Genomic DNA, 26,398 nt, shown 5'->3' on the forward strand with positions numbered 1-26,398 from the left:
CAGGCCCACCACTGCTGCTGCCACTCTTGTGGGTTCTGTGGTCTTTTGTGAGGTCGTTCCTTCCTTCACGTCGTGTTCTGGTGTCTTCGGTCCTACTCAGTTTGGAAAAGATACCTCATTGGGGTACGTACCCTTTTCCACCACGGAAAGCGGGAGCAGGGGTGGTGAGCTCGGGCAGGTGGCTGTCTCCTCCTCTCCTTTTTGCTATTTGACGGTCGGGGCAGGGGTCTTGACATGATGGTGACCCGTATCTGCGAGTTCCTCCTTTCTCACTTCCTCCTTCCTGTCCGCCACGACCGTCTCATTTCCGCCGCCAAACTTGGAATATTTGATACCAGCCTACGATTTGGACTTTGTCTTCTGCTTCCAAGGTACCCCTGGCCAGGAAGAGCGAATATTCCGACACACTGACAGCAGCCGTCCTTATCAAATGCCATCTCCAGCAGGATTCCAGCGGCGGTTGCAAACGATGAGATGCACTAAAACCTGAACCAACGTCCTAGCCGCTGGAACCGGGCCAATAAGATGAACAAATCTCACCACCAAACGATAAGACAAACGAGGCTGGCTTCTCCAAGAGTTTGATATTTCGTCATAGTGAGTGATGGCCTGTCTCATCTTGATTCTGTGGGCATCTGTATTCCGCTGTAACAAACAGCGCTGTTGCAAGGCCTATAATCAAAAATCCGGCCTTGGATCTCGCCAAACACCACACACCATAGCACACTATACATGCACAAAAGAATCAACAATACGTGCTGTTAAACAACCAACTGGCATGTGTCCCACCTCAGAACGCCTCAGTGGAGTAGATCAAGAGACATTGGGGGCCGAACACGCACACGCTGTTCCCCAGACAGAAACCGTTTTGTCTCCAGCATTTACTTTCCTGACATTGGGCCGAGTTGTTTGCTGTGTGTGCATAGACCGCATCTAACGTAATAAGCGTAATCTTGACAGCCTCCACTACGTAGGCTAATCCAACATCTCATTCGTTGGTGTGTGCCTCTTGACACTTCGTCTTGGGTGGACTCTGCTTCGTGCCAACGGCAAGCCTTGAGCTTTGGAGAGACGGCGTGGCAGTGGTCCCGCCACTACCAGTTGCTGACGAGTCTGTTTAGGACATTTGCATGGCTATATCGGCATTTTCAGAGGTCTCCAGATCCCAAGAACCCGCATGAGAAGAAATTTTCATTTCAGCCAATACACTTCAGGAGCCTGCAGAAAGCAAGGCACCGGGCCAGCCGGACTGTTAGCCCACAGATTCCAAGATCACAAGCATCTTGGCCATCTGGGCAGCGAGCACAGTCAAACTTGGGCCAGTCATCTCACCATCGGGAGACTTCACTCTGCATCGAAACCGCTGAACTTCCAATCACCATCTCCTTGCCGCCCCTGCTCCTCCATGACCCCTGTCAAACCCAACAAAAGGGCATTTTTCCCCACTGCACACGCGCGCAAAATCAAAAGTCGGCCACTTGCCCAACCGCTTCGCCGATCCGGGTTGCCTCTGCCGAGACTAGAGAAGAAAGACTCCAGGCCGCTCCTTGTCTTGCGTTTTGACCACCGCTCTCACTTACGAGCCAAGGCAACGACATGCGTCAACGATGCATCTCCTACAACGCCGTCATCAACTGTTAACAAATATTTCTTCCTCAATATCATGTCTTTGAGGATTGAAATCGTGGATTCTGGTCAACTTGGAGGGACCGTGGTAGTCAAAACTGCGCAAGACAGGGACTACTACAAGTGACACTTGCAGAGAGTCACGTAAAGCACGTAATTGCTCTAAATGACCTTCTCATCTCGGTTCTTTTTTTTGACAGGCCTGACGGCACGACAGCGGCGCAAATATTTTTTTCTTCCCCTCCAATCCCTAGCGGCCGGGCTTCTCCCCCCTCCACGGCTCCTCATCTTTGACCGTTTTCTTGGCCTTGTCGGTTTGGCGGCACGGGCGCCAAGGCGCCAAAACGAAGGCATGTCGCCAGATAAGCACCCAATATTTCGCCAACGCCTGCTCAACTTGCTCGGTATTTGCAGTTTTTGACTGGTGGGGGTTGAGGTGACGTATACATGTTTATGAGTGCTTTTGGAGCGGGACGTCAAAACATGCCCAATCTGTTTTGAGACCTGTGTCCGGCGGGCTCATCTCGATGACAACATGCCATGGAATTATGTCCTCCATGGTTGGCCTCACTGAGCCCCTCTTTGAAGTCCATTCCCCAATCCCGCTCCGCCCTCCCCCCGCCTCGGATGCCAACCATTCCGCCAAGGCCCGCGGTGCATGTACCTCCCAGGGACCGGTTCCTTCGCGAGATGCGTGACGGCACAGCACACCACCGCCATACTGGCAAACGCGCCACGAAGAAACCCGCAAGAAAGGCAGGCCAGCTGGGTGCCACGGCCAGAGCACGGGAGTAAAGGGTCAACCAGCGATTGTTCAGGTCCCAGCCTTGGTAATATGCGCATCGTCTGCGGCCTGCGGCAATCGTATGTAGTAGCGCATGAGATAATGCCCGTTTTACACCAGTAGTTGTCAGGTTTGTTTTTGAACATTACAAATGGGTGCATCATAAGCTGCAGCCAGTGGATGAGGCTACTGATGCCCGTATCGGACAGCCAGCCCCCCCGACTGGCGTGCGAAGCAGCTGATGGTTGTCGCTGCCCTTGATTGTAAAGCATGCATCTTATGTGGCTGGAATTTGGTGTCTGCGTATGTGTGAGACAAAGAGGAGTGAGACCTATTGTCTGTATGTACCCGTGGTTCTGAGCCTAGTCCGGGATTCAACGACGGGGTTTTCTGCAGGTATACACTGCATATCCAAGGTTTCGACTGCTCGACTATCTACATACACGATCTTGCATATGGGGTGACGTGGAATAATACGCAGGTTCCTGCGGATCAGGTTTAACTTGTAGGTGGGCTGGATCGAGACTAGTTGTTCACCGTGTAGTCCTTCCATCTTGAAAGTCTTTTAATGGGTTTGAAGGTGGCGTGTAGAATTCAGCACCTTGAATTGTAGTGTTGACAAGGCTATTGATGTTCATGAGGACTATGTTCATGATACTATGTCAATAGTCGGTAGACGAAAATGACTGCAAGATATGAATTACTAAGGCATTAAAACCCCGTGAACTAAATAAACTACGCGTATACAGCCTCACGCGCGCTCTCACATCTACCAGAAGGCGGACAGCAACATCAACACCACGGGCGCCGCGAGCAGGAAAGAGGCTCTGACCGTGACAGCCGCGTCTTTTTCCCCGTCGCCGGAGCCGGAGCCAGAGCTGCCGCTGTCGCCGTTGTCGAGTTCCATGCTAAAGTGCGCGGCGCTGAAGGTGACGTTCCCCTTGGAGTGCCACGTCTCCGTCCCGAACTCGACGAGACCGAGCCAGGACTCCTTGTCGATTTCGCCGGACTCGAGGACGTAGTTGAAGAGCGGCGTGACGTCCTCGTCGAACTCGTTCACGTCCTCGCCGTTGCGGGTGACCCAGGTAAAGACCTTTTGCTCGCGCTGGTTGGTGTCGTACCAGAGGGAGCTATTGGTGGGGCAAGGTTAGTATGGATTTTGAATACGAGAAGGATTGCATTCTACGCTGGACTCCTCCGGACAAGGGGGGTAGGGGAAAGCGCTGTGCAGCTTTTACAGAGGGGATGACAATTGGTGAAATTGACTTACAACTCGGTCGAACCCAGCGTGATGTTCGTGAGGATGGAGTCGCCCATGAGCGGGTACGGGTTGCCGACCTTGCCCAGCCAGATCATGATCTCGGCCTCAGCGTCGACGGGGTTGTACGTGCGGCTCTTGTTCTTGTCGACGAAGAAGTCCCACGCGGCATTGGCGACGGTGCCCGTGAGGTTCTTTTTGTTCTCCGACCAGACGTTCGCCGAGAAGTCCCGCGGCGGGCTGTCGCCTGGGTTACCTGCCCTCATGGTCCATTGGGTCGCGAGGCGCAACGACTTGATGGCGTCGAGGCGCGTGGGCAGCTTGGTCGAGTTGAAGCGGACGTGGGGGAACGAGTGGACGTTCTCCGGGTTCTCCTCCCAGTTCCACGGCGCGTCGAACGCCGGGACGGACTGGTCGACCTGTGAGCCGGCATCAGCGGGGTGATCGGGGGGAGGGGAAGGGGTCTGAGATGTGAGATGTTGTGAAGGGAGAAATATGCAGGGTCTTGAGATGGGGAGAGAGCAGTGGGGGGTGAAGACCGGCCGGAGGCCGGAGGATAGCAGACAGATACAAGAATAGGAACAAGAACAGGAACAGGAAGAGGAATAGGAATAGGGTCACGCGTGGCTACATGCTATGGCAGCACCTCACGTCACATTGACTTACCGATACGCATTGGAAGCCGTCGCCGACTGCGGACCAGGCGTTTGACTGGACTGCATGTCTCTGGGGTCAGCCTCTGGTGCGGGAGAAAATGCATGAGGCTCACGTGAAAGAGTTTTTGAGGTTCCTCACTTACAGATGAACTGGTTATCGTCGCTTGTGAACTTGTTTTCCCTTCCGCAGATGGTGGCATCATAGTCTGCGTACACGGACCTGACGGCGGCCAGACCGGCGGCAGCAAACAGGACGTTTCTCATTGTGCGGGTATTATCCAGTGATCCGCGAGGTGTGTGAGATGACTGTTCCTGCGGATGTCGAGGAGTTAAAGAGCGGTGGACGATGAGCGAATGTAAACGGGTCGATTCCCTTGTGACGTGGGGGAGGAGGAAGAGAAGGGTGATAAAAAAGGGGACGCGAGCAGGCCTAGACCGTCGTGATGTTGTTCTATACTAGTATGTACTGGGGAAAGAGGAAAAACAAATTCGAAAAGAGCCAGGCTCGAAAAGCGAAGCGAGACCCTGCGTGCTTATTCCCCCACGTCGAATGACAGCAGGAACTGCGGAGCGGCGGCGAGCAGTGACGAAGGCTGGGCGTTGGAGGTCCGGATCTGGCTGTACCAAGAGTTGAGTGAGTGTACGGATATGCCAGGTACGTACGTCACTGTCTTTTCTGTTGCCTTGTTTAGTTTTATTATTCCTTCTGATGAGATTGATTCATATGAAATTCACTTACTGACAATGTATTGAATTCTCAAAGTCAACAGGTGAATGAGATGAGAGAGGATTTGGTGTTGACTGTCGTCAGCGTGTAGGCTGGTATATGCGTATAAAACCCAGTATGTAAATCACGGAAAAGCTACTTTTTCTGGCATGGGCAAGTGACGTGTGATGAGGTACCACCAAGAGTGAGTGGGATAAGTCCAAGTGAGTGGGAATAAGCAACCACACCGCGCCGTCTAGCCGGTTGTGTCCAACGGCCACCATTGAATGCCTTTCCTGGTATGGTAATGCTCATTTTCTGTTTGCGGTTAGTCGCTGGCTACCGAAATGGGTATAAGAGATAACGCGAGTGAATAAGCAGATAGATGTTGATGGTGAATGCTGTTTTGCGAATTTGCACGCATTGTACTGTACTGACGGCCAAATGCATTTCATTCAATGTAGACTAATGCCAAGCTCTTGGAAGACTTGGGTCCAAGACGCATTATCTTGGTGTCACAGTATTTCAACCACCAGCGAAGAAATATTGCGGACGCGTCAGACAGTGAACAATGGACGGACGGCTCAGCGTAAATGCTGTAGAGTCCAAGGGTGGCTGCCGCTAGACAAAACACCAAAAGTCTTGGGTGTCATGGCTAGGCGGATGATGACGATGGCTTCCCAGTTTTTCTTCCCCATAGCACACCGCATAATTGGGGACTTCCCCAGTGAAGATTCCGGACTCGCGGGGCGGAAGAAACAGGCTTGGTGAGTGTAGTCAACGGAGAAGCTTAAGCAGCTTTCACTAAAGAATTATGGTTATTCGCTCTGCAGCTCCCTACAGAGTAGTCTCCGTCAACTGCTGAATTATTCTCTTTCATTTAAAATGTCGATATCCTAGACAACATGAACTGAAATGCATCAATGTGAACAACGCTCATGAGCGCTTCGTTGAGATTCGTTGGGAAATCACCCGTATTCGGGCGAGTCTCAATAGTGAGCACTGGGAAATGAGATAAAACTCACCCTATCGCGACCATTCATATGGCCTCATTGCATTCAACTCACGCAGGCGAGATGCCTCTTTCAGGGCATCTCATCTCAGAGCCGCACCAAGTTTAAACTCACCACGGTAAACGACCGCCCTGTAAAGGCCTGGACCACCGTAGACTGACTAAGCCCCTGGCCTCTCACTCACTGCTCAGAGGCACCCCTAGACTTCGCTTAGAGGGGGCCCTCGCAGCCCTCGGGCACCGCCAAAGATCACTTCTCGTAACCCGTAACTGCCCCAAAACAGAATGGAACGGCAGAGATGGGATCCCAGAATCTCGTATAGCCCAGGCCGCTGAAGTACATAATCGTCAGCCGTCGCCCCCCTCGTCGCTTCGGACTACTCCCTCTTTAACACGAATCGACGACGAGTAAGCAAAAAACGAGGATGTCTCGTGAAAGAAAAACGAGGTCATCAGGATCCGATGTATTCATGTGGGAAACCCGACCACCCACCACCACTACTACAGGGTCTACAAACCCGGATTTCGACCCAGCACAACGGTGAACAGAGACCCCCCTTTTTCGCTTCCCCCCTCCCATCCGAAAGATTGGCAGGCTGTACCACCAAGCACACCAAGGAACACCAAGAGCTTGGACAACCAACTCGGACGGCTTTCGGAGGAGAGGGAGGACTCCAACACACACAATGACCCCAATTGTTGGTCCCAATTTGCTGCCGATGAACACCTACATCTACTCCGCCGAGAAGAACCAGAAAAGGGGGCCGCTTTTTCTGGGCAAAGTGCCGCCGTAACCGACGTTCCTGACGCCAAATGTCGGGTGTCTCCAGATGCAGCTCTTAACAGACGGAATGGATTTCACGACAGCCGCCGAGACGAGATTGAGATTACCTGGGTCAAGATGCCAACAGCCTGAACGGGATTGGGGTCAGGGGAAGAGGCGGGTAAAAATTCATCAGGTGATGAGAATCAGGGGGAAAAAAAAAAAACACAGTTACCAAAATTAGCGGTTATAGGCGGAAGACGAAGGGCGCAAAGTCGAGCATTGTAATGCTTCGGTAGGTAAACCAAACCGAGTCCGATCCGATATAGACGACGACCACAGGCCTGAAAAGAGCATCAACCAGCGAGGACCACAGCACCGAACAGCAGCCTCGCATAACCTCTCTCTCCCCCTAGTTACCCCCGCCAACTCCGACTGAATCCTTCCGGTGTCCACACTCTCACACTTAAAGCTCCAGACTGCCGCGCCACACCAGGAATCAACCGAGACGAAAGATGGAGAGAGTGCCCCATCGAGCCCATCTCCAAGTCCTGTTCCGTGCCCACGATCCACCATGCCGAGCCTGTAATCAACGAGGCGTCGTCAGCAGTGACAGGGGTAGAGGCTTGGTCTGGGTGGGAACCTGCATCTCTCCGCCCTGGTGCCAGCTTGGCGGTCCGCTGGGCCTACCCACACCAGGTTTTCGAGGTCACCTTCAAAGGGGGAACCAGCTAACGGCGACACGGCTGTGTGTACTGTGGTACTGTATGCGTACATACGCAGCTGAATGGTGAGTGTTTGTGCGTGGCCTCCCTTCCGCTGCGTATAGACGCTTCGGCATACGGATGTGACTGTCCCCCCAGCTCCGGCAAAAGACGGGCTTGCTTATTTCTACTCTTGGCGTGACTTTTCAGCACCGTCTCGCGGCTGAAGCAGTCCTACACGGGTCCTTCGGGTAGTCGCGAGATGAAAAGACCCCGAAAGCTTACAGTAAACGCACCTCAGCTCCAGCAAACAAAACCCACCTGGAGGGCAGAAGATAACGGTGCCTCTTGACCCCCCAAGGTTCATGTCTAGCGAGACGAGAGAAAGTCTACGTTATTACGGTTGCCAGATTCGGCCCTGTGCGCCCCCCTATGCCTTATCGATCTAACGGGGATCTACCTCGTCAGGTGTTGGACTCACCTGCGTCGAAGAGGGACTCTCTCAAAGTACCCACAGACGTTATTTCATTACCATCATGGTTTTATTATTTTATCTTGTCATTTTCTTTTCCTCTGCAAGTTTGAATTCCCTATCCGTAATCGGGTTTCCAGCTCCCCAATCGGCTGTGCGCAAAAGCACGTCAGAATGGGGGAGCCCGAGTTTCATCGCTCCGTGACAGATGCGCAAGCTCCTGTTCCTCTGATTCCCTACTGCTGATGACACCTGTCCCTGCATAATCCTTCCTGGTTTGGGGTTTTTTTTTTTTCTCCCCCTTCCTGTCCAGTGTCTGATTCAGGTCCTCTCTTCCCCCCCTTTGGTTTGATGTCTTGTCTTGTGTCTCTCGCTCACGCTGCCTTGCTCGTCCGTTCCATTCCCTGGACTCAGCCTTCGTGCTGTGTGGGACAAGACCGAGCCAACAGCAAGCCCTGCTGCATGACTGTGGCGTCCCCGCGCTGCGGCAATTGTTCAATGGTCTGGCCAGCCCGTGGTTGTGGATGTCTCGTGCCTGAAGATCGGACGTCTTTCCTCTGCCTTTTCCTGCTAGCCCTGCAGTGTGCATGGCGTTCAGCAGGGGACGCAGGTTCAGTCAAAAAGTATTTTGCCATCGCGCTACTATTCCCGTCCTCCCGGCCCAATCTGTGCGAGACACACACACACAACTTTGGCTTAATGAGCCTCATTTTCATATCCGGTATGATTTCTATTTTTTGTTTTATTTCCCTTTTTCGCCTCCCCAGTATCTCGTCAATTTTGGCCCCCATTGGCCATATACCCCCCCTTGGGCCACCCCTGCTGATGTACAGTTTCCGTCACTCACTATGCTGGCACCAAGACTGTCTCTGAGCGCTGGCGATTGGGGGAGCAGCGGGTTCTGTCGGAGGGCGAGATGATCGGCTCTCGATTAACCACTCACCAGTCTAGGTAATCCTGTACTTTGAGGCCAAGGCGATGTTGTGATTGCACTTTGTAATGAGGTCCCCTCTCCAATGCCCCTACCTCATCTCCTGACTTCCGCCACTCCGATGGAGGAGAGGAAGGCGGGAAGTCAGAGGAGTGGAGGTACATGGTGAGAGAGGATGCAAGCAAGCTTGGGGGGCATCTAGAGTGGTTCGTAAGCCGGTGTTTCGGGGTAGTCCGGCCGCCCAATCGCCCCAATTTCATCCCACGAACGAGAGCAGCTTCTAGAGAAGAGCGATAGCGTTTACGGGTTTTGATATAATCTCTTACAGATCGGCCGGCGGAGCCAGTACCGCATCGCTGGCCGTCGCCGTGGCCACTATGAGTGAGGCCGAAGTGGGCTGGGAGGCTCTCTGTATGAGGTGGCAGGGTTGGGATGACCCCTCTGCGGGCTGTATGGATAAAACATGAGGGCAAACGGATGATGGCGATCAGCGAGAGTATCAGACCGATCCCAGTCCACTACCTTAATTCCGAAGCGCTGGGAGTCCAACTGCCATGTTTCGACGACGGCAATAGAATGGGCGCGCGACATGGGGGCCTGGGAACCGTTACCGTCATGACTGGCACGCATACAGTCTTGATTATTCCCCCCCTAGTCCCCCTCATGAGCGGCCGTTGTGGGCATAATCTGACGACGAGCAGGCCACACGGAGAGAGTCAGTTCAGTTACATTGTGGACCGTGAGTGATGACCAACAATGACGATGATGAAGCCGAAATAAACAGACTGTGGATATGGCGTCAACCGGTGGGGGAGAGGTCTCTCTTTTTTTTCTCGTGTTTACTGTACTTGCTGGCCGTTGGCAGGATTCAACTCGCGGTAACGAATGCAGCCAAGGCCTCGTGATAGATGAGACCGAGAGGCCATCACGAAGATGACCTTGTTCCCTGGCCGGTGGCCTTAAGATTTTGGATAGCCGCCCAGAACCACGCAGCTTCTAGTAGCTGTGGAGTCTCGTCAAGATTACCTCTAATGGTAACGGCCATGCTGGCTCGCAGAATATGTCGATACATTAGTGTCGCTGCACAGGTGGAGTGATGAGCAGTGGCACTTCCTAGAAGGTTGGCATTGTTACACCCTTTTTTTTGGTTTTTTCTTTCTTCTTGACGAGCAGGCTTCTTCGCCAAGTAAGGAGTACCTCAACCAATTGAATCGGGAACTTGGGTAAGGCCACCCGATATGCCTGAGAAGGCGGGTAAACTCATTTTGGTCAGATTGGACAGTTTGTGCATGAACTGATGGCGACAATGGAGAGATATTGTCTTGGTGGACTTCAGTGGAGGCACTTTAAGCTTGTACTCTCCCACACCACAACACACTAGGGTACCTCACTATCGTGTCTCGAATGTTTCTTTTTTTTTCTCTTTTCTCACCCTTACTTGCTTGGCTTCGCTACTGTCCCTCGGGCACCAATGCACCGCTGGAACATCGAAAAAGCCCTTGCTGCGGCTTAAACCACTTCCACATAACCCAAAGACTAGCTCTATGCACAAAGGTCGAGAACCGCCCACCAACCGAGATGATGTCACAGACTTTGACTTGACAGGCCTGACAGCAATAGGCGGGCCGGCTAAGACACAAGCAGGTCCCTTGCTGCCAGGCCTGCCATGCCAACACTGCCTGCTAGCGTTGGTCTTAGGGTCCCCGGTAACTGAAGCGAATCTGCTTTTGCCCACCTGTCCGTCTCCATTCAGCAGAACAGCAGGGAGGCAAGGTTACAAGAGACCAAGTAGTACACGGACATGGGAATCTACTGATACCCGCGCGGTACGTACTCGCAGTGAGTGCTGAATCTCTATTACTCTCAGGCAGCTTGTGGCCCCTACGCATAGCGGTAGCATGTATTTGTAACTGCCGCTAAATTTCAGCTTTTTCTTGAGCTTAGTTTTGGAGGCCAGCAGCAGCAGGTACTTGGTTCTTTGTGCACTGGCACTGTACCACTTTCATAGTGATGGAGTCTTCCCCCCCTCCCTCATCTCCAATCTCCAATCTCCATGGCACCAGCCAGCACCCGCTTCTAATGTTCCAGACGATCAGGTACATCCTTCGGCACCGGTGGAAGCCAATGGGGCAATGTACCTGTCATCGGATGGGGCAGAAATAGGAAGGCAATATCATACACCTGGCACTGATGGAGGAGCGAGCCACTGTAACTTTGGGGAAACTGGAGCGTATTCGTTCGCTGCTTATCCCGCCAATCCGTTTTGCCCTTGTTTTTCTTTCCTCTATGGCCTCCCCCTCTTGTTGGGCTGTCATTTACTTTTTCATTTCACAGACATGGGACCGCGTCATGGAGAGACTTGTCATTAGTCAACGGTAACCATCCATCGGCTGTAAAATGATACCGCTACTTCTCGTCGTCAACATTGGCGCAGGCTGTGGTTTGCAGGTTACAGATCCATCTGTAAAAGCTTGAGACAAAGACCCCTTTTCAAGGGCCTTACTCTCATGTTTATCGTTGATCATCGCCGTCGCCTCCCGATGATGGGCTAGGCCCCCTGAGAAGGAAAGCTCTTTTTCAGGGACCGGGCCAAGGTGTTCCCGTTATTGTCCTACACTAGAGCGCCTGAGCCCCTCGTTTTCAAAACGGAGGACACGCATCCCTTCCACGCCATCCCGTCCCTCATGATGCTGCGACTGTCCGGGGGATCCCGCCACTGTCGCAGCGCGGGCCATCCGGAGCAGCCCGGCTTCTCCTAGGTGGGCAGTAAATGGTATACCGCTGCCTCATGAGTGAATATGTGTGCAAAGCAAGCTGAGCCGGTGAGCAGAAAACGACCGACGATGACAACAGCTCTCCTGCGTGGATGTGTAAAACATGCCCACTGGGCCCCATATCCCTAGCCCGACATCCTGTCCGCCAACTGCTTCTGCTTCCGCTACTACTGCAAGGCGGAGGAGTCTTGGGTACGTACGGTACGGTTGGTGTACCGAATGCCAAGCTTCCAGCGGTGGAAACGGTGCCGTGCGATAAGGCCAAGCGTCTCGAAGGCGAAAATTGGCGATTATCACCTAGAAGGGGCATTGTCTCTTCGTCCCTCTCGTCCTGTAGTTTGTCTATCGTTGCTTTTGCCCGACTACTTCCTCACATCACCTCGACATTCTACTTTGTGTATGTGCCCGCCTTCCGAGTCTTCAGCTTCAGCCCTCAACGGTATGAGCAAAAGGTAACGACAATAAACTGAACGTACCATAAACCACCAGTTGAGACGCCTCACTATTCTAGGAAGCCCTCAACCCGGACCTGGCCCCGGCCTCGTCTTGCCCTGTCCTGGTTCCTCTCTATGTACTATGTATACGTAGCACACTGTGGTCCGGTCTCTCTCGGCTGGGATGGATGGGAAGTGGTGCTTCCTGGTACTCTCTTTTGCAAGGATGTGATGCCCATGCCATGCCTATCTCCTTCTCTCACACGCACTCTCTCTCTCCATGCTCCTCTCACCCGCCCATCCAATCCACTTGCAATCCCCATCCCATCCTATCCCATCTCATCCCATTACCCATCCCCTTTCCCACCATCCAATGCTGTGGTCCACAGTTTACAAGCCGCCGCCTGCACCGTCAAAGCAGGAGTAAATAGAGAGACACCTCTGAAGAGAGCCAAGACCCTGGGGAATATATCAAGAAAGAGCCCCTGTGCCCTGCTGGCCCTTTTCCACTTGCAGGATCGTCCAGCCCGCTTTGTCGCCTGTTGTTACTTGCGCTTGTTTGTGGTACATTTTTCCTCACCTTCGTTGGAGATTGATGATTCCCCAGGTTGAATAAACCTGCCACTCGCTCCACGCCCTCCTTATTCGTGCCTCGGCGCATTACATTAAAATCAGACACATACCCCCCCCCCCCCCCCCCCCCCCCCCATCCATTCGCTTCAAGCGCAGCAAGACATTGCTCTTGTCTCCAAGACCTCATCGTCAACCTCTTATAACGGGCGCCACCTCCATGTGAACCTGGGTTTAAGCGTTAGTGTCACTATTCATCCCACTCTCGCTTTCATACGGTTCTTTCGCGTCTCACTTCCACGCCGATATCCGCGCCCACACACCCATCCCCCCTCTCAAGTCCCGCCACAGTGACTTGCTTCGACTGTTCTGAACCGGCTTGTCTTGTCCTTCGTTCACTCAGCCAGACTGCCAGAGCTTCAACTTGGGAAGCCACATAAAAAAGGAAGAAAAAAGGAAGCAGTGCTTAGGAAGCCAAGCAAAGCAAGGGAATTCAGCTTTGGACTTTTCAGGAACTTCGTCTCGCCTTTCTGTCTCTGCCAGCCAGGACCACCGGTTTCTCTCCACAACCCTTGAATCCGCTGGTGTCATCGATCCCCAGCACCATACTCTCTCCACACATTCAAAAAGGCACTCTTGTCCGCCCTCCACCTCCCATTACACAACGTGGTCATCAGCAACGTCAACCATTATTCCGCTCGTTTCACTCTTCGCCGGAACTTTCGGTCGCTTGCCAGGCTTTTTAATTCGATACTCTCGGGCTTTAGGTGAAAAGCCAGTTTTCTGAATCCTCAGATATCTCTATCGAGGTCGCCGAATCCAGTAATCGGTTCCGCCTCGCACTCTAACGCCAGTAACGCCAGTCGTTACCTCTCAACACTCGGGAAGCCAACCCGTTTGCACTCTACCCGGTCGCTGGCTCTGTTGCCCAACAGAGCAGATCACTCGATGGCTGCAAGCTTCGCTCGTGTAGGCCTCATCACAACAGATTCATCCTCTACCGTCGGCAGCATGGTTTCTCAGTCGCCCGCCCTCAGCCCGGGGCACTCCGATGCCGACTCCAGCAACGGAACACCCAATTCCTCTCCTCCCGCCTCCAGACCTCGCAGTCCCGAGCTGAAGCACAATGCGAGGAGCTCTTCTGAACTCGACCCTCTCCCTCCTATGGACGTCAAGAACGTCTGCTTTGTTGGCGCTGGTTTTGTTGGTAAGTGTTTGTGATTTGGTAGCAGCCCTTAGATCATCTTCTATCCACCCCTAGCCCTGACTCGCCGAAACCTTCGTCCTGGCAAATTTATGAGCTGGTGCAGCTTGATTTCGGAAATTAGGCCGACAGACGACGGTCTTGCTTTCTAAAAAAGCTGGTGCGCTGCTCTGTGCTTTGGCAGCCTGCGTCCAGTTGTGTCACTTACACACATCGTCAAAACTGCCTTTTCAAGATCTCGTATTCGATGTAGTCAAAAATCCGAGCTAACCACAACTTGCAGGTGGCCCAACTGCTGCTCTGATTGCTCTCCACAACCCCAACCTCACCGTCAACGTCGTCGATCTCAACGCCGACCGCATTGCGGCATGGAACTCTCCTCACCTGCCCATCCACGAGGCCGGTCTTCCCAAGATCGTCCGCATCGCCCGCGACGGCACCAACGAGACGAGCGCTTTCCTCCCCTCGGTGGGCAAGGCAGTGCAGCTCCCTTCCCGCCAGCCCAACCTCACCTTCACCACCGATGTAAAGCGATGCATCGGCGAGGCGGACATTGTCCTCATCTGCGTTAACACGCCTACCAAGACATACGGTCTCGGTGCGGGTTACACTGCCGATCTCAGTGCTCTTGAGGGAGCCAGCGAGACAGTGGCCAAGTACGCAAGGAACGGCGCCGTCATCGTGGAGAAGAGCACTGTTCCTACGGGAACTGCCCGCATGATCAAGGAGATTGTAAGTTGGGACATTTAAAAAAAAATAGAGCCGCAGGGCTACCAGAATCAGGCACTAATACGCAGCAGATGGCTCAATACCAGCCCGAGTCTGAGTTCGAGATTGTCTCCAACCCGGAGTTCCTTGCTGAGGGAACCGCAGTTCGTGATCTCATGCACCCCGACCGCATTTTGATCGGCAGCTCTACCACTCCCGCCGGCATCCGCGCCGCCAACGCCCTCAAGAGCGTCTATGCCGCCTGGGTACCCGAGTCCAAGATTCTTACCGTCAACACCTGGTCCAGCGAGCTGACCAAGCTGGTCGCCAACGCAATGCTTGCTCAGCGTATCAGCAGCATCAACAGCATCAGCGCTCTCTGCGAGGAGCTTGGTGCCGACGTCCAGGAGATCAGCCAGGGTATCGGTGCTGATTCCCGCCTGGGCAAGAAATTCCTCCACGCCGGTGTTGGTTTCGGAGGTTCTTGTTTCGAGAAGGACATCCTGAACCTTACTTACATGGCCCGTACTCTTCACCTGGACACTGTCGCCGACTACTGGATGGGAGTCCTCGACATTAACAAGTACCAGCGCGAGCGCTTTGCCCAGAAGGTCCACCGCGCTTTGAACGGTAACCTGCGTGGCAAGAAGGTCGCCATCCTTGGCTTTGCCTTCAAGGAGAACACCAACGACACCCGCAACAGCATTGCTGTCCACATTATTGCCGAGCTCGCCCACGAGATGCCCAGCGAAATCGCCATCTTCGACCCCGGCTGCGACCCCCGCGAGGTCATGGAAGAGGTCCGCAGCTCGATCCACGACGAGCGCGTGCTGGAGCGGGTCAAGGTCCGCTCTACCTGGCGTGAAACTGTCCACGGCTCGAGCGCCATGTGCATCCTGACCCCCTGGTATCACTTCCGCTACCCCAAGAAGGCCCAGGCTACTGCCCGCCGCTCCTCAATCTGGAGCGGTGGTGAGGCTTCTCGCGAGGAGGCTGCCGCTTTCCTCAAGGAGGCCCCCCTGTCCGAGATGGACGTCGTCGAGCTTGAGAAGTTCGTCTCCCGCGGTGCTCCCGACACACCCCTTGATCCCCTCAAGCGCATGATGCCCGAAAACGAGTGCCCTCAAGACTGCAAGGGATGCAAATTGGACGCCGCAAGCGAGGACCTCGGCGACCCGATCGACTGGGAGTGGACCGCCTCCGTCATGAAGCGCCCTCGACTCGTGCTTGACGGCCGCAACGTCGTCTCTGGACCGGAGCTCGAGAAGCTCGGCTTCACGGTACAGGGCATCGGCAAGGGACTCAACATTTGAGGCATCGGGAGACGCGCGTTGTGTGATTACGGAATTATCAGAAAAAGAGCGGTTGCGGAGCGACGCATTGGGGATGCTGTGCATTTTTTATTTTTCCAACCAACATTGACGACGGCCGAACGTACAATTACATGAGTACTCCGCTGCAAAGAACGGCGTTTAGGAAAGGGCAAAGGGCAATAGGCGGCGTAAACATCATTATTCTTTCATGATTTAGGGATCACCTTATTTTTTTTTTCCCCGATCTCTAGATCTGCTTTTTCTTTCTTTACTTTCACTTCCGCTAGCTGGAGGAACATTTAGACCTAGCCAAATCTTGTAATTCTGGCCGGTGACAAGAGACGCCCTAGGGGTTGAAGCTTTTGCTGAAAGTGGGATAAATATACCCAATTTACAAGTTCTACTCTATTTGACTGTGGTTTTGGTGATTGTGACGATTGGCTCGAGTGCATCAGTTAACTATTAGTTGATGAGCCCTCTGTAATCAACGTGAGAAAGATGTCAAATATTTACATGAACCATAAGCAGAGCCATCTACGTGATATCGTGCCATTCAATTTGGTCCCCGTGCAACGCTGATTCAGTAACCAGATCCCAAAGACCAGGATGTCCCAGCGGCGTTCCGCTCTCCGAGCACAACAAAAGAATCCACCTTGTGCCGCGGGGTGATTGCGCGTCCGTCACAGCCTCCGCCGAAAAGAAGAAGGGAAAAAAAAAAAAAACTGTGCGTCTCAGAGTCCGTACTGTTCGCTTCAACCATCCGGCGGTCACCCTGGGTGGCCAGGTTGTAATCTATCTGAAGTTGGCCTTGGTGGAGACAATAATAATGGGGGTTTCATTCGAGCGTGTCCCGGTACCAACTTTATTTGAATAAACTCGAGGGGACGACTCGCACGGTGGTCCACTGAGGGTCCCTCTAGAGAAAATATACGCGGGACTGACTGGTCATTATTCTCTGCTTTTTTTCTTTTCCTCTTCTTCTTTTCTGGCCTGGCTTCTTCAGTCGTCATCTCATTCCGGCATGGGGGCGGGTTTGCGGGTCCCCTTTCCCACCCCCTGGATTGCGCTTCTTGTCTGGGCATATTGCGGACGGGAATTGGGCCAGATTCGGGGTGCTCTGGGCTGACGATCTTGGTTCGTTCGTTTCATCTGGGGACGAGGTCTGTAATTGATTATTTGCCCATGGACTAGGGGGGGGGGGGGGGGGGGGGGGGGGTCACCTGGTTGAAATTTCGACGCCGTCTACCGGTTACAGGTCTGCTGGTTTCCCATTGGCGGGATCTATGGACGTGGTATATCACGGTTGTAGGTTCCTTGTACATTGTTTTAGGCCGTACTGTATTTGTTTTGTCTACATTTCTATGGTGACTTGTTGAATAGACAGACTGGGTTTTTAGTGTCTACTTTATGAACAACGTCATTTGTTTGATGCCGAAGTACCTTACTCTGCATCCGTAGCGAAGCAGTGCCAAGAACATCTGGGCTTGTTCGTGAACCGAAAAGCTTGGTCTGGTTCCCCCCTGGAAACTTTACCCTGAAGACTGAAGCGTGGAACGGTGTCTCACCGTCATTGGAGGATTTCAAACGCCGTGTTTCTGTTGCATTGCAGTAGTGGTGTCCGTTATCGCGAATGCCGATGTGGATTGTTTGGAGTTGGGCAGGCTTTGCGGCTCCGCTGTGGAGGAGAGTCGGGCGACGGTCTGGATGCGAATAGGGGCTGCCGACTCGGCGCCGGCGCCATTTTCGCCTTGTAACCAACGGCCAGACCCCCCTTCCTTAATTGAGGATCCGCGTCGAGAATGGTCTGTTGGGCTGCTGGTGGCGTTTGCGGAGGAAGTCTGTTTTGCGAGTAAGGCCCGGCTAACACGGAATGGATAAGTGAGGTGATGACGAGGCCTCTTCCCGCTAGAGGTACAGATCACCGGCTGCTTCATGGGGTGATTTCCTTGGGGTTTAGGACGCGTATGCTCGCCGTTTGGTAATGCTTCTCGCAATAGAGGTGGGCTTCATCAGACGGATATTACACATTCCATGCAGTGTTAAGATTAGATGATTGCAAACTAGCCATCACAGGCTTGGCGACTAGTGAATCCCATGCCTATACTGTTTCAATTACAACAAGATGGTCAAGTCTCGAAATGTTCTTGTCTTGGCCCTATACCATGTCCTCAAAAGAATACATCTTGACTAAACAATAGATCTTTGGTGTTTATAATTGTAGCTTTCGATCAACCGACATCTCATCGAAATGTCGTGATCTTGCCAAATGTGTCTGCCATGCCCCAGATGCCGGCTCTCAAACCGCTCAATTGCACAATTTGCGAATGATCCACAAACAAGTTGACATCAACCCCAAACTCCCTGACATACCAGTTGAATACTGCTGGGTCTGCCGCCTCGAACATGACCTTCTCCATCGGCAGATCCCGCAGAATCTTCTGGATCACGTCCGTCCGCCAGGACTTTACATTTTCCGTGATTCCCTCGCTCTCAATCATGATCCGCTCGACGCCCATGTCAATGAACTTTTTGCCGAGGTCGACCACCTTTGAAGGGTCTGATTGGCTGCCCAAACTCTCCAAGTCAGCCGACGCCGTGTCGCCGCCGGCGCCGAACTGAATACCGATTTCAGGTTTGGGAATGAGACCGGCTGATTGCACTCGTTCAACGAGGCGGAACCAGTCGGACGGCGGCAGGGAAAGGAAGCCTGTTGAGAGCTCGATCACGTCGAAGCCTAGCCGCTTGCAGGTTTCAAGGTAGCGATCGACGGCATTTTGGGGGTTGGATTGGGTCACGATGTGTTCGATCCAGCCGCCCTGTAAGTGTGAGCTTGCAACCGTTTTCATGAAGGGATGTGACTTGGAGAGGCATACCGTTGAAACGTAGACATCGTGTTGATGCGCAAGGTCAATGAGTTCCTTGAGCTTCTCTTCTGGGAATAGCGAGAATGAACCACCGGCGAATTTGAGGCCGTCAACATAGTGGCCCATCCTAAGACTTTGTTCAGTCTATCTGACTTGGGACGGAGGGGAGAAGTCGCCGACTCACGTATCGAGTACATCCTCGAGATACCGCTTACCCATGACAGAGTAATAAGGGCCGCGAATCTCGGTGACGGACTTGGTGCGCGGCTTGGGATCGCGTGGGTTATGACGGATAAATCCGTAACCCTTTTCATCCTCAAGCATGACTCTAGGTCGCGGAGCTGCCATCGGAACACTCGTTGACGCCGCAAAGGACCGTGCGAGCGGAGCGGGAACCGCCGGGCGGAGAGTGGAGGGGGCTGCTCGGAGTAAGGCCGACCGGCCTGCGGCTCGGGATAGCACACCGGCAGACATATTGTTGTTCACTAAGATATGTGGGAGATATAAATTCAGGGTAAGTTTTTTCTGCTTCTTTCAAATAATGCGTACTGGGAGACAGTTTGCAATTAATTGTTAGAACTATACGGAATCTTGCATGTTGTCTTTAGAGAAGCACTTTTAAAGTACTTGAGCTGTTCTCCGTGTCACGTCTTTGTGAGGTCGAGATGACATCACAATTCTGAACTTGGTCGAATGCCCACTCAAATTGCTCGGCAGCCGCTCATTGACTGATACTTGAGACGGAATTAGTCATTTTTCAGTCGAAGAAGATGTTGGTATTGCTTGAGATAATAATTACTTTCACCGTAGCCGGCCTTGATTTTATCTTAGTGGTCAACCGACTAATAACAGCGCAATTATGACAATGGTACGAATAGAGACAACTGCCATTACTTTATCATAACCAAATTAAATACAAACATGGATTTTCTGCCCCGAATATCTAAGAGGTAGTCGACGAGAGTCCTTAAAAGATGCTGACTCAGGTACACGGTGGGTTATCAAATTGGTCAAGGTGCCAAAGCCTCCCATCTCCGAGTTATTTCTGGGGGATGCACCAGGCAGAAGATAATTGAGGTAAATTTTGATATTTTGGAGGCAGACAGGCTTAAGTGCAACTGGTGTGAAGATTGCTGGAGCGTCAACGCTTTCTTCATGATGGAGAAGCCATGTCGACAATTTGCTTGGATAAACTAGGGCTACTCAAGTGGACCTATTGCAGAATTAGCACAAGCAAATCCGGAATGGTGTAATGGTCAACATTTGACGCTCTCATACGAGAGCTCCGTCAGGCTCGGGGTTCAATTCCCCGTTCCGGAATTTCGTTTTGATTTTTTTTTTTTTGCGCGATGAGTTACGTTCTGCTAGCATCCACCTACGAAAAGTGATCGATTCAATTCCAACAGAGTGAGAGCAAGCTAGACAATGTGTCTGTCAACTTTTTATTTTTGTCGATGACCGATTTTGATGTTTGTTACCATACAGACAACAAAACCAGCGTAATGAAATCCAACTAAACTGAGCCAACGGATAACCTCGTTTGAATAAATCAGGGCCAGGTCACTGTTTGCATGGCTTCATTAAAGCGTCAAAGGCTCCGGCGGTAAATATAAACCGACCGTTTGACTAAACAGGACTCGGAAAGGATGAAACCTTCTTATAAATTCGTTCTGCTTTGGTGTTGTATTATATGAAGAATTTGCCCGTAACTTGGTCCATTACATGACGGACGTCAACTTTTTGACCTGCAACTTGCATCTTGAATACTGCATCCAGCAATTTCCTTGTCTTCCGTATATACAGGCCCCATTGTTCTCCTTCTTTCAAGGATCTGAGCACCCAGTCGCGATGGATGGGGTCAGTGGTGGACAGGCCGGCCAGGAACAGCGAAGACGGCAGTATCGAAGTAGGGGTGTTGGCTCGAGAGGGGTCTTGCTGAATCTTCAGTTGATACTGTAGAATCTTTGAAACGGAGGTATGAGTGTTGACGCATGGTAATGGCTAACTTGGTCAGCGTGGACAATCGCTAGCTCAGCCCTGTACTTACATATACCCAATAGAGGTAAAGAAGCGCTGAGTGAAGCGCCGAGGATACAGCATAATAATTGTATTGAGCCGACTCAAGGACTTCGCCCATTGCATGATTCGGTTCCAGTCCTTTACAAGAATATAGTGCCTCGTGATCGCAGCGATCAAGTTCACGCTGAATATCGTCGTACAGAGACTTGACATAGTCCATCCGTATGGGTGGACCCGTTAAGAACTCTGCCTGCAACTGTTCCTGGAGTCTTGTATCAAGTTCGCCGATTCGGTTGCGAAGAATATCTGCTCGAAGCAAATTCATGGCTGCGCTATATGAGGGAGTAGAGGAATCAGAGGCGTGAAAGTTAAAAACAGACGACAACGCAGGTGACTGCCGGAGCAGCCTCACAAGCTGACCGCCTCCTAGTCCAAAGCAGGTAGCCCGTGAATCTAGAAGAGCAAGCCGCAAGACGATACGTCGCACTAGACTGTTGGGATCTGCAAGTGCTTTTTCTCCAGCGTTTGTTGACACGATGTCGACTGCGGCTGCGATGAGATCAAAAAAGTCGTCAACGCAGCCACCCATAACATGCACTTGTTTAATGCGGACGAAAAGAGCACCGAGGAGGCTGGCGATATCTGTGCCCTGGAGATTCTTGTGTTCGTGGAAGGTTTCTTCTGCAAGTTTGTTGAATTTGTTGGCTTGCTCAAAGCAGAGCGGGTCTTTTATTGATAGATGGGATGCAGAAAACGCCAAAATAGCGTAAAGAAGGGGCGGAAAAGTCAGGGACTGAGTAAATGCTGAGATGAAGAGATTATTTGACTCCTTGGGACGATCATCCACCTTCGAGTACCCTTTCATGACCTCGAGATAGTGCTGAATTAGATGACGATTGTCATCATTGATAACGGACGGCACGTCTCCAGTGCTCTGAGATTGAAAGCCGGGACGAATGATGCGATCAGCGTCATTGTTTGGCTGCCATGTGGAGGTTGAGATAACAGCTAAGGGGTCAGATAGGTTGAGAAGCGAGGTGTCTGTATTTGAAAAAGGAAAGAAATCGTCCAAGCCCTCTCCTGTAAGATTGAAAGCCAAACACTCGCTTTCAAATTTGAAGTCTAGTTCAAAGGCGCCTGTTTGGTAGACAGAAGGACTAAAAGGTTGACTTGGATCACAGCCATCTTTGTCGAGCGGACGCTCTTGGACACCTTGAGACAATGGAATGTCGGAAGCCGAACACTTGTCGTTTGCAACTGATTCCGGGTTGGGACTATTTGCTACAGAAGGGGATTTTGAGGTTTTCGCTAGTGATCGTGGCCGCCGCTGCCCTATTGCCCGTCTTCGTTTCGGCGGGGGCACATAGCTCTCTCCAATCTCTGGTGGCTTCCATTGGCATTGGAACTCAAGCCTCCGGCAGTTGGCGCACTTTGAGGGCAAGCCATCCTTGGCTCCTGGCACTGGCGTAGGTCCTCCACACCGAACTTTGCGTATTCTGCAGGTATAGCATGCTGCAGCCTTGCGGTCAGTTCACGTTATGAGCAGACAGTTATCGGTGCCCGAACCTTTGAGGGTCGCCTTCATGTTTGCTGTCTTCAACCGTTACAAAAGTCTTCCGCAAACACACCAGTAGTGGACTGAGGTATAATCGATGTTACCCTATACACTAGCTTGTGTGGTTATGCTTTTGAAGCGTCTGGATTTTGAGGTTGGGGCACCTGTCGCCCTTTTGACGACAGGAAAGTGATAAGCGACACGCGGAGAGCGACTGAATCGGCTTTTCTACCCAAGTGAGGCTTGTCGGTAAGCAGGTTTATTGGCTATGTTGGCAAGCGACAATGTCGGACATCCTTGTCATGTGACACTATCGGCATTTCTTGTAAGTAGTTGGTCACGGGATCCTGTCGGCAACCAGCAACTTCGCGAAATGTTCAACAATCATGTGGTTAAAACTATGCAGTTGATCTATTTAAACATCATGATGTGCGTATTTTGTTTATGTCTGCTCCTCAGTTCTATAACATCTTAAGTAACCACCATACTTGCCATGACGAATCAGCCAACGCCCAAGATTCGGGTTCCAGTACCAACAACAACCTTTCTTCCGGAAACAGTGACATCGCACGCTGTTATCATTGAGCCTTACCATGTAGATCTCCTTGAAGAGTATGGCTACATCAGTCGCGAGTATCTTTTGAGCGGGATCGCTTCTGGAGAATCTTATTGTACCCGGATTCTTCTCCGCTGTCCAGCTGTTATTTCGAACTTCACTGGATTGGTAATCCTAGAACCATCACACTTGTGGGGTGGAACAAGCATCTGGAGACATATAAACCGATGGCTTATGCGCAATGGTAACTGACTCAGAACTGTGTGAAATTCTATCGCTAATAACATCCCTACAGGGCATGCTTGGTTGGAAGTTGACTCTCAAGCGCCTTCAGCACTGGGTAAAATCAAACGGGTAAACCCTACAAGATATAAAGACTTGCATTTCATACCAGGCCCGCTGGCCGACGAGTTTCAGGAGTCGATTCCATACGCTGCCGTTACCACCAAGGAATCACTTCGCATTGCTTACGATTCATTCAAAGCCAAGTGGTGGCCAGCAACTATTCAGTGTCCTGAAATAATTGTCCAGGCTTCCTATGCCCTCCGGGCAGGCGACTTGGGGCTCAAGGCTACTCGAGTAATCTTAACCGGATTGTCACAGACAGGAGGACTTACAAGACGCTTCATTACACACTCGTCTCATTTGAGGCTGCCAAATGGTAACTTGCCCTTTGAAGCATTCGTTCCCTGCCAATCAGGTGGAGAGGCTCTGCCTGACATACCTGGAGCAAAGATCATGGAGCTCCTGGGCGAGTCAGAGTTTCTATCTGTTCGAGCACTCTGTGGAGTGGGTGGCCAGATGAAGGACATTTCACACCGGCGATCAGATAGCGATGGATTCCGACTGTATGAAGTTGCCGGCATGGGGCACCGGGAGTCAAGATATGCATCCGAGGTTGACCTTGCCAGATGGTCCGTGGCTAAACTTCACGGAGCGAAATGGAGCACATTTGCGAACTCATTCATTTATCATGCCATCTTCGAGAGAATGGAGAAATGGATAAGCGAATCGGCTATATCGCCTCCTCCAAGCGCCATCATTCAGACAATAGCCCTAAGTGATGAGATTTTTCGCGATGAGCATGGAAACGCCGCTGGAGGTGTCAGAACCGTGCACACAGAAGCACCTCTATCTAGAATCGTCGCAGCGACCCCCAAAGGAAGACCGAGTTGGTATTGTGGTAAGTTTGTACCCCAAACCTGATTAGAATAATGGCTGACCGGTTGAATTAGGTTCTGAGTGGCCTTTTGACAATGACAAGCTTCGAAATCTGTATGGATCTGTGGTGAACTTTCGACGTATGGCTGGTCAGGCCATCAGTGACCAACTTAGATCCGGGTTCCTTCTCCAAGCGGACGCGGAGACGCTTCGTCGCGAAACCATTGAGAATGTCCACTTTTGAATTTGGTTAGCCTAGATACATGAAGCGTTAGAAGATGTGTGGGGGCGAATGCAGAGTGATTTGAGCTGGATATTCAGAGCAACCGGGAGAACTATACAGTCGTTACTGAAGCCGCCTGAGGAGTGCAATCAATTTCCGTAACCTTTATCGTCCCTCGATCAATGAGCTGTGATGTGCTGGCAAATATGTGACTGACTCTTACCAACGTAGACTTATGATGAGCGGTCTCTTGTTGCGTTTGGATGAAAGTGTGTGTAATAATGTTTCTTGCAGACCTGATTTCGTCGGCGTTCTATAGATCAAATTGAAACTAAGCTCTATAATGATACAATTCAAAGATTACTTGTAGATGCGTTTACAAAATGAAATGCCGTTTTAGTCCCCTACTGTTCACTCTGAACACCAGTCAAAGTCTCGCTTGACTTCCATAATTTATTCTCTCCCTCCTCATCAAATGCGTGAGGCGCGTAGCCAAAGTCCGCCATGGAGGCCAAGTCCTTTGCTGGACCACTGACTCCGACATCATAAAGATACTTTCCTCCCTTTCCTTCCCAGACGTCCGCCGTAGCAGCCCACGTAGAAGTCGCCGCGCCTTGAGCTGGCGTCTTCACCTCAGCTGCCACAGCTGCATCGGATTGCCAAGATGAAGCCGTCGCCAAGTCGACGTGCGCATGCAATCCCGTCATGACGATGCCGGGCTGAACGGAAACAGCGTGTACGCCTTTTGGGCCGTAGACGCGGTCGATGTAGTTCGCCATCCAGAGGTTCGCCGTCTTTGACTGGCCGTACGCGACCCAAGGGTTGTATTCGGTTTGGCTGAAGTTTGGGTCGTCCCAGTTGATTGATGAAGCTCTATGCCCTGAAGAGGTGAGGACCACAACGCGGGAGTTGAAGGCGGTTGTACTGCTCCGGATAAGGGTGGGAAGAAGCAAGGTAGTGAGTGTGAAGTGTGCGAGATGATTTACACCAAGTTGCTGGTCGAAGCCATCAGCTGTCTTGGCGGGTTCCGGAATGGCCATGATTCCTAAGGAGAACATGTGTCAGTCAAGAACTTGATATTGGAAAGATCTTTCAACTTACCAGCATTGTTGATAAGGACATTAAGCTTGTCAGACTTTTCCAAAAATGACTGCGAGGCTTTTTTGACTGAGTCGAGAGAGTTCATGTCCATTTCGATAGACTCAAGCTTGCCATTTCCCTCAGATGATTTGGTGATTTCTTCAATGACAGTCTTAGCCTTTGCGGAGTCTCGAGCCGTGATGTAGATGTCGGCACCGGTAGTATGAAGGGCACGCGCCGTCTCGAGACCCATACCAGACGTGCCGCCGGTAATGAGGATAACCCTGCCTGACCACTTATTGGTGAGGTCGTTGTCGCGAATGATTTGAAGAGCAGTAGGGCGAGCATCGCCAGGGCCTTTAGGGTTGGCGAAGATATTGGCATAGGGGTGGAAGGCGTCCATTGCGAGAGATGCGTGTGATATTTGGATCGATGATAAGGGCTTGGATGGAGTATGATGGGTTCAATTAAGTTACTGTTCAAGTGTGTGATGCTGTTCTATTTTCTTTTCTCAAACAGAGGAATCTATAGCCCTTTTTATATCCTGTGAGTCCAATGTCGCCGGGAGGATTTGACTGTCCCAAAAAGCGATATATCCTGCATGATGCCATTGCCGCTTTGTGTGTTTTCTGAATTGTCCGCTCCTCATGTTGATGCTAAGCGACCGCGATGCTACTCAAATTGTCCGCTGGCGATGAGGGGAGAGCGGCAATTTTGGAAGGATTCCGTGGTGTGAAATGTCCGCTTGAGGGTACCCAATTGTCCGCTCGTGCATATTCCCTGCCCCATGTTCCCCAACGCTTAGCGATGAGGGAGGGCGCTGGGAGAAGCGTCATGTTTAGGATGCGAGGGACTTTGGGCTTATGTCCGTCCCTAACGGCACTGTAAAGGCCGAAATGTCAGAAAAAATTCAGTATCGGCGTTCTATAACGCCGCCCGAGATGCAAACCGAACTCAGTTAGCGGCATCGGGGTAAGTCAGCATCACTCCTGCAAGTAAGACATGAAAGGAATTGTATTATTCGC

At 51.8% G+C, this 26,398-nt stretch overlaps 6 protein-coding genes across 6 annotated transcripts; 2 read left to right on the forward strand and 4 right to left on the reverse strand.

Annotated features, from left to right (window-relative positions):
- Nucleotides 1-3,179: 3,179 nt before the first annotated feature.
- On the reverse strand, nucleotides 3,180-4,588 carry CTRU02_206448 (Endoglucanase cel12A; the record flags this gene model as incomplete). The annotated part of the gene is made up of 4 exons (XM_070204721.1): nucleotides 3,180-3,540; nucleotides 3,681-4,087; nucleotides 4,335-4,384; nucleotides 4,468-4,588. 4 exons carry the CDS (start codon nucleotides 4,586-4,588, stop codon nucleotides 3,180-3,182), a joined length of 939 nt encoding a protein of 312 aa, XP_070061825.1.
- Nucleotides 4,589-13,638: 9,050 nt separating this feature from the next.
- CTRU02_206449 (udp-glucose 6-dehydrogenase) lies at nucleotides 13,639-15,915 on the forward strand (the record flags this gene model as incomplete). Its single annotated transcript, XM_036733460.1, has 3 exons — nucleotides 13,639-13,897; nucleotides 14,178-14,626; nucleotides 14,695-15,915. The coding sequence occupies 3 exons, from the start codon at nucleotides 13,639-13,641 to the stop codon at nucleotides 15,913-15,915; spliced, it is 1,929 nt and encodes a 642-aa protein (XP_036574801.1).
- Nucleotides 15,916-18,155: 2,240 nt separating this feature from the next.
- CTRU02_206450 (sulfonate biosynthesis enzyme) lies at nucleotides 18,156-19,253 on the reverse strand (the record flags this gene model as incomplete). The annotated part of the gene is made up of 3 exons (XM_036733459.1): nucleotides 18,156-18,731; nucleotides 18,789-18,906; nucleotides 18,964-19,253. The coding sequence occupies 3 exons, from the start codon at nucleotides 19,251-19,253 to the stop codon at nucleotides 18,156-18,158; spliced, it is 984 nt and encodes a 327-aa protein (XP_036574800.1).
- Nucleotides 19,254-20,465: 1,212 nt separating this feature from the next.
- On the reverse strand, nucleotides 20,466-22,383 carry CTRU02_206451 (C6 zinc finger domain-containing protein; the record flags this gene model as incomplete). The annotated part of the gene is made up of 3 exons (XM_036733458.1): nucleotides 20,466-20,780; nucleotides 20,827-22,310; nucleotides 22,365-22,383. 3 exons carry the CDS (start codon nucleotides 22,381-22,383, stop codon nucleotides 20,466-20,468), a joined length of 1,818 nt encoding a protein of 605 aa, XP_036574799.1.
- Nucleotides 22,384-22,846: 463 nt separating this feature from the next.
- CTRU02_206452 (signal peptide-containing protein) lies at nucleotides 22,847-24,314 on the forward strand (the record flags this gene model as incomplete). The annotated part of the gene is made up of 3 exons (XM_036733457.1): nucleotides 22,847-23,153; nucleotides 23,205-24,092; nucleotides 24,145-24,314. The coding sequence occupies 3 exons, from the start codon at nucleotides 22,847-22,849 to the stop codon at nucleotides 24,312-24,314; spliced, it is 1,365 nt and encodes a 454-aa protein (XP_036574798.1).
- A 383-nt stretch (nucleotides 24,315-24,697) lies between these two features.
- CTRU02_206453 (putative short-chain dehydrogenase) lies at nucleotides 24,698-25,776 on the reverse strand (the record flags this gene model as incomplete). The annotated part of the gene is made up of 2 exons (XM_036733456.1): nucleotides 24,698-25,338; nucleotides 25,395-25,776. 2 exons carry the CDS (start codon nucleotides 25,774-25,776, stop codon nucleotides 24,698-24,700), a joined length of 1,023 nt encoding a protein of 340 aa, XP_036574797.1.
- Nucleotides 25,777-26,398: the final 622 nt, after the last annotated feature.

Source organism: Colletotrichum truncatum, assembly GCF_014235925.2.
Source record: "Colletotrichum truncatum strain CMES1059 chromosome Unknown Contig_0003, whole genome shotgun sequence".
NCBI lineage: Eukaryota > Fungi > Ascomycota > Sordariomycetes > Glomerellales > Glomerellaceae > Colletotrichum > Colletotrichum truncatum.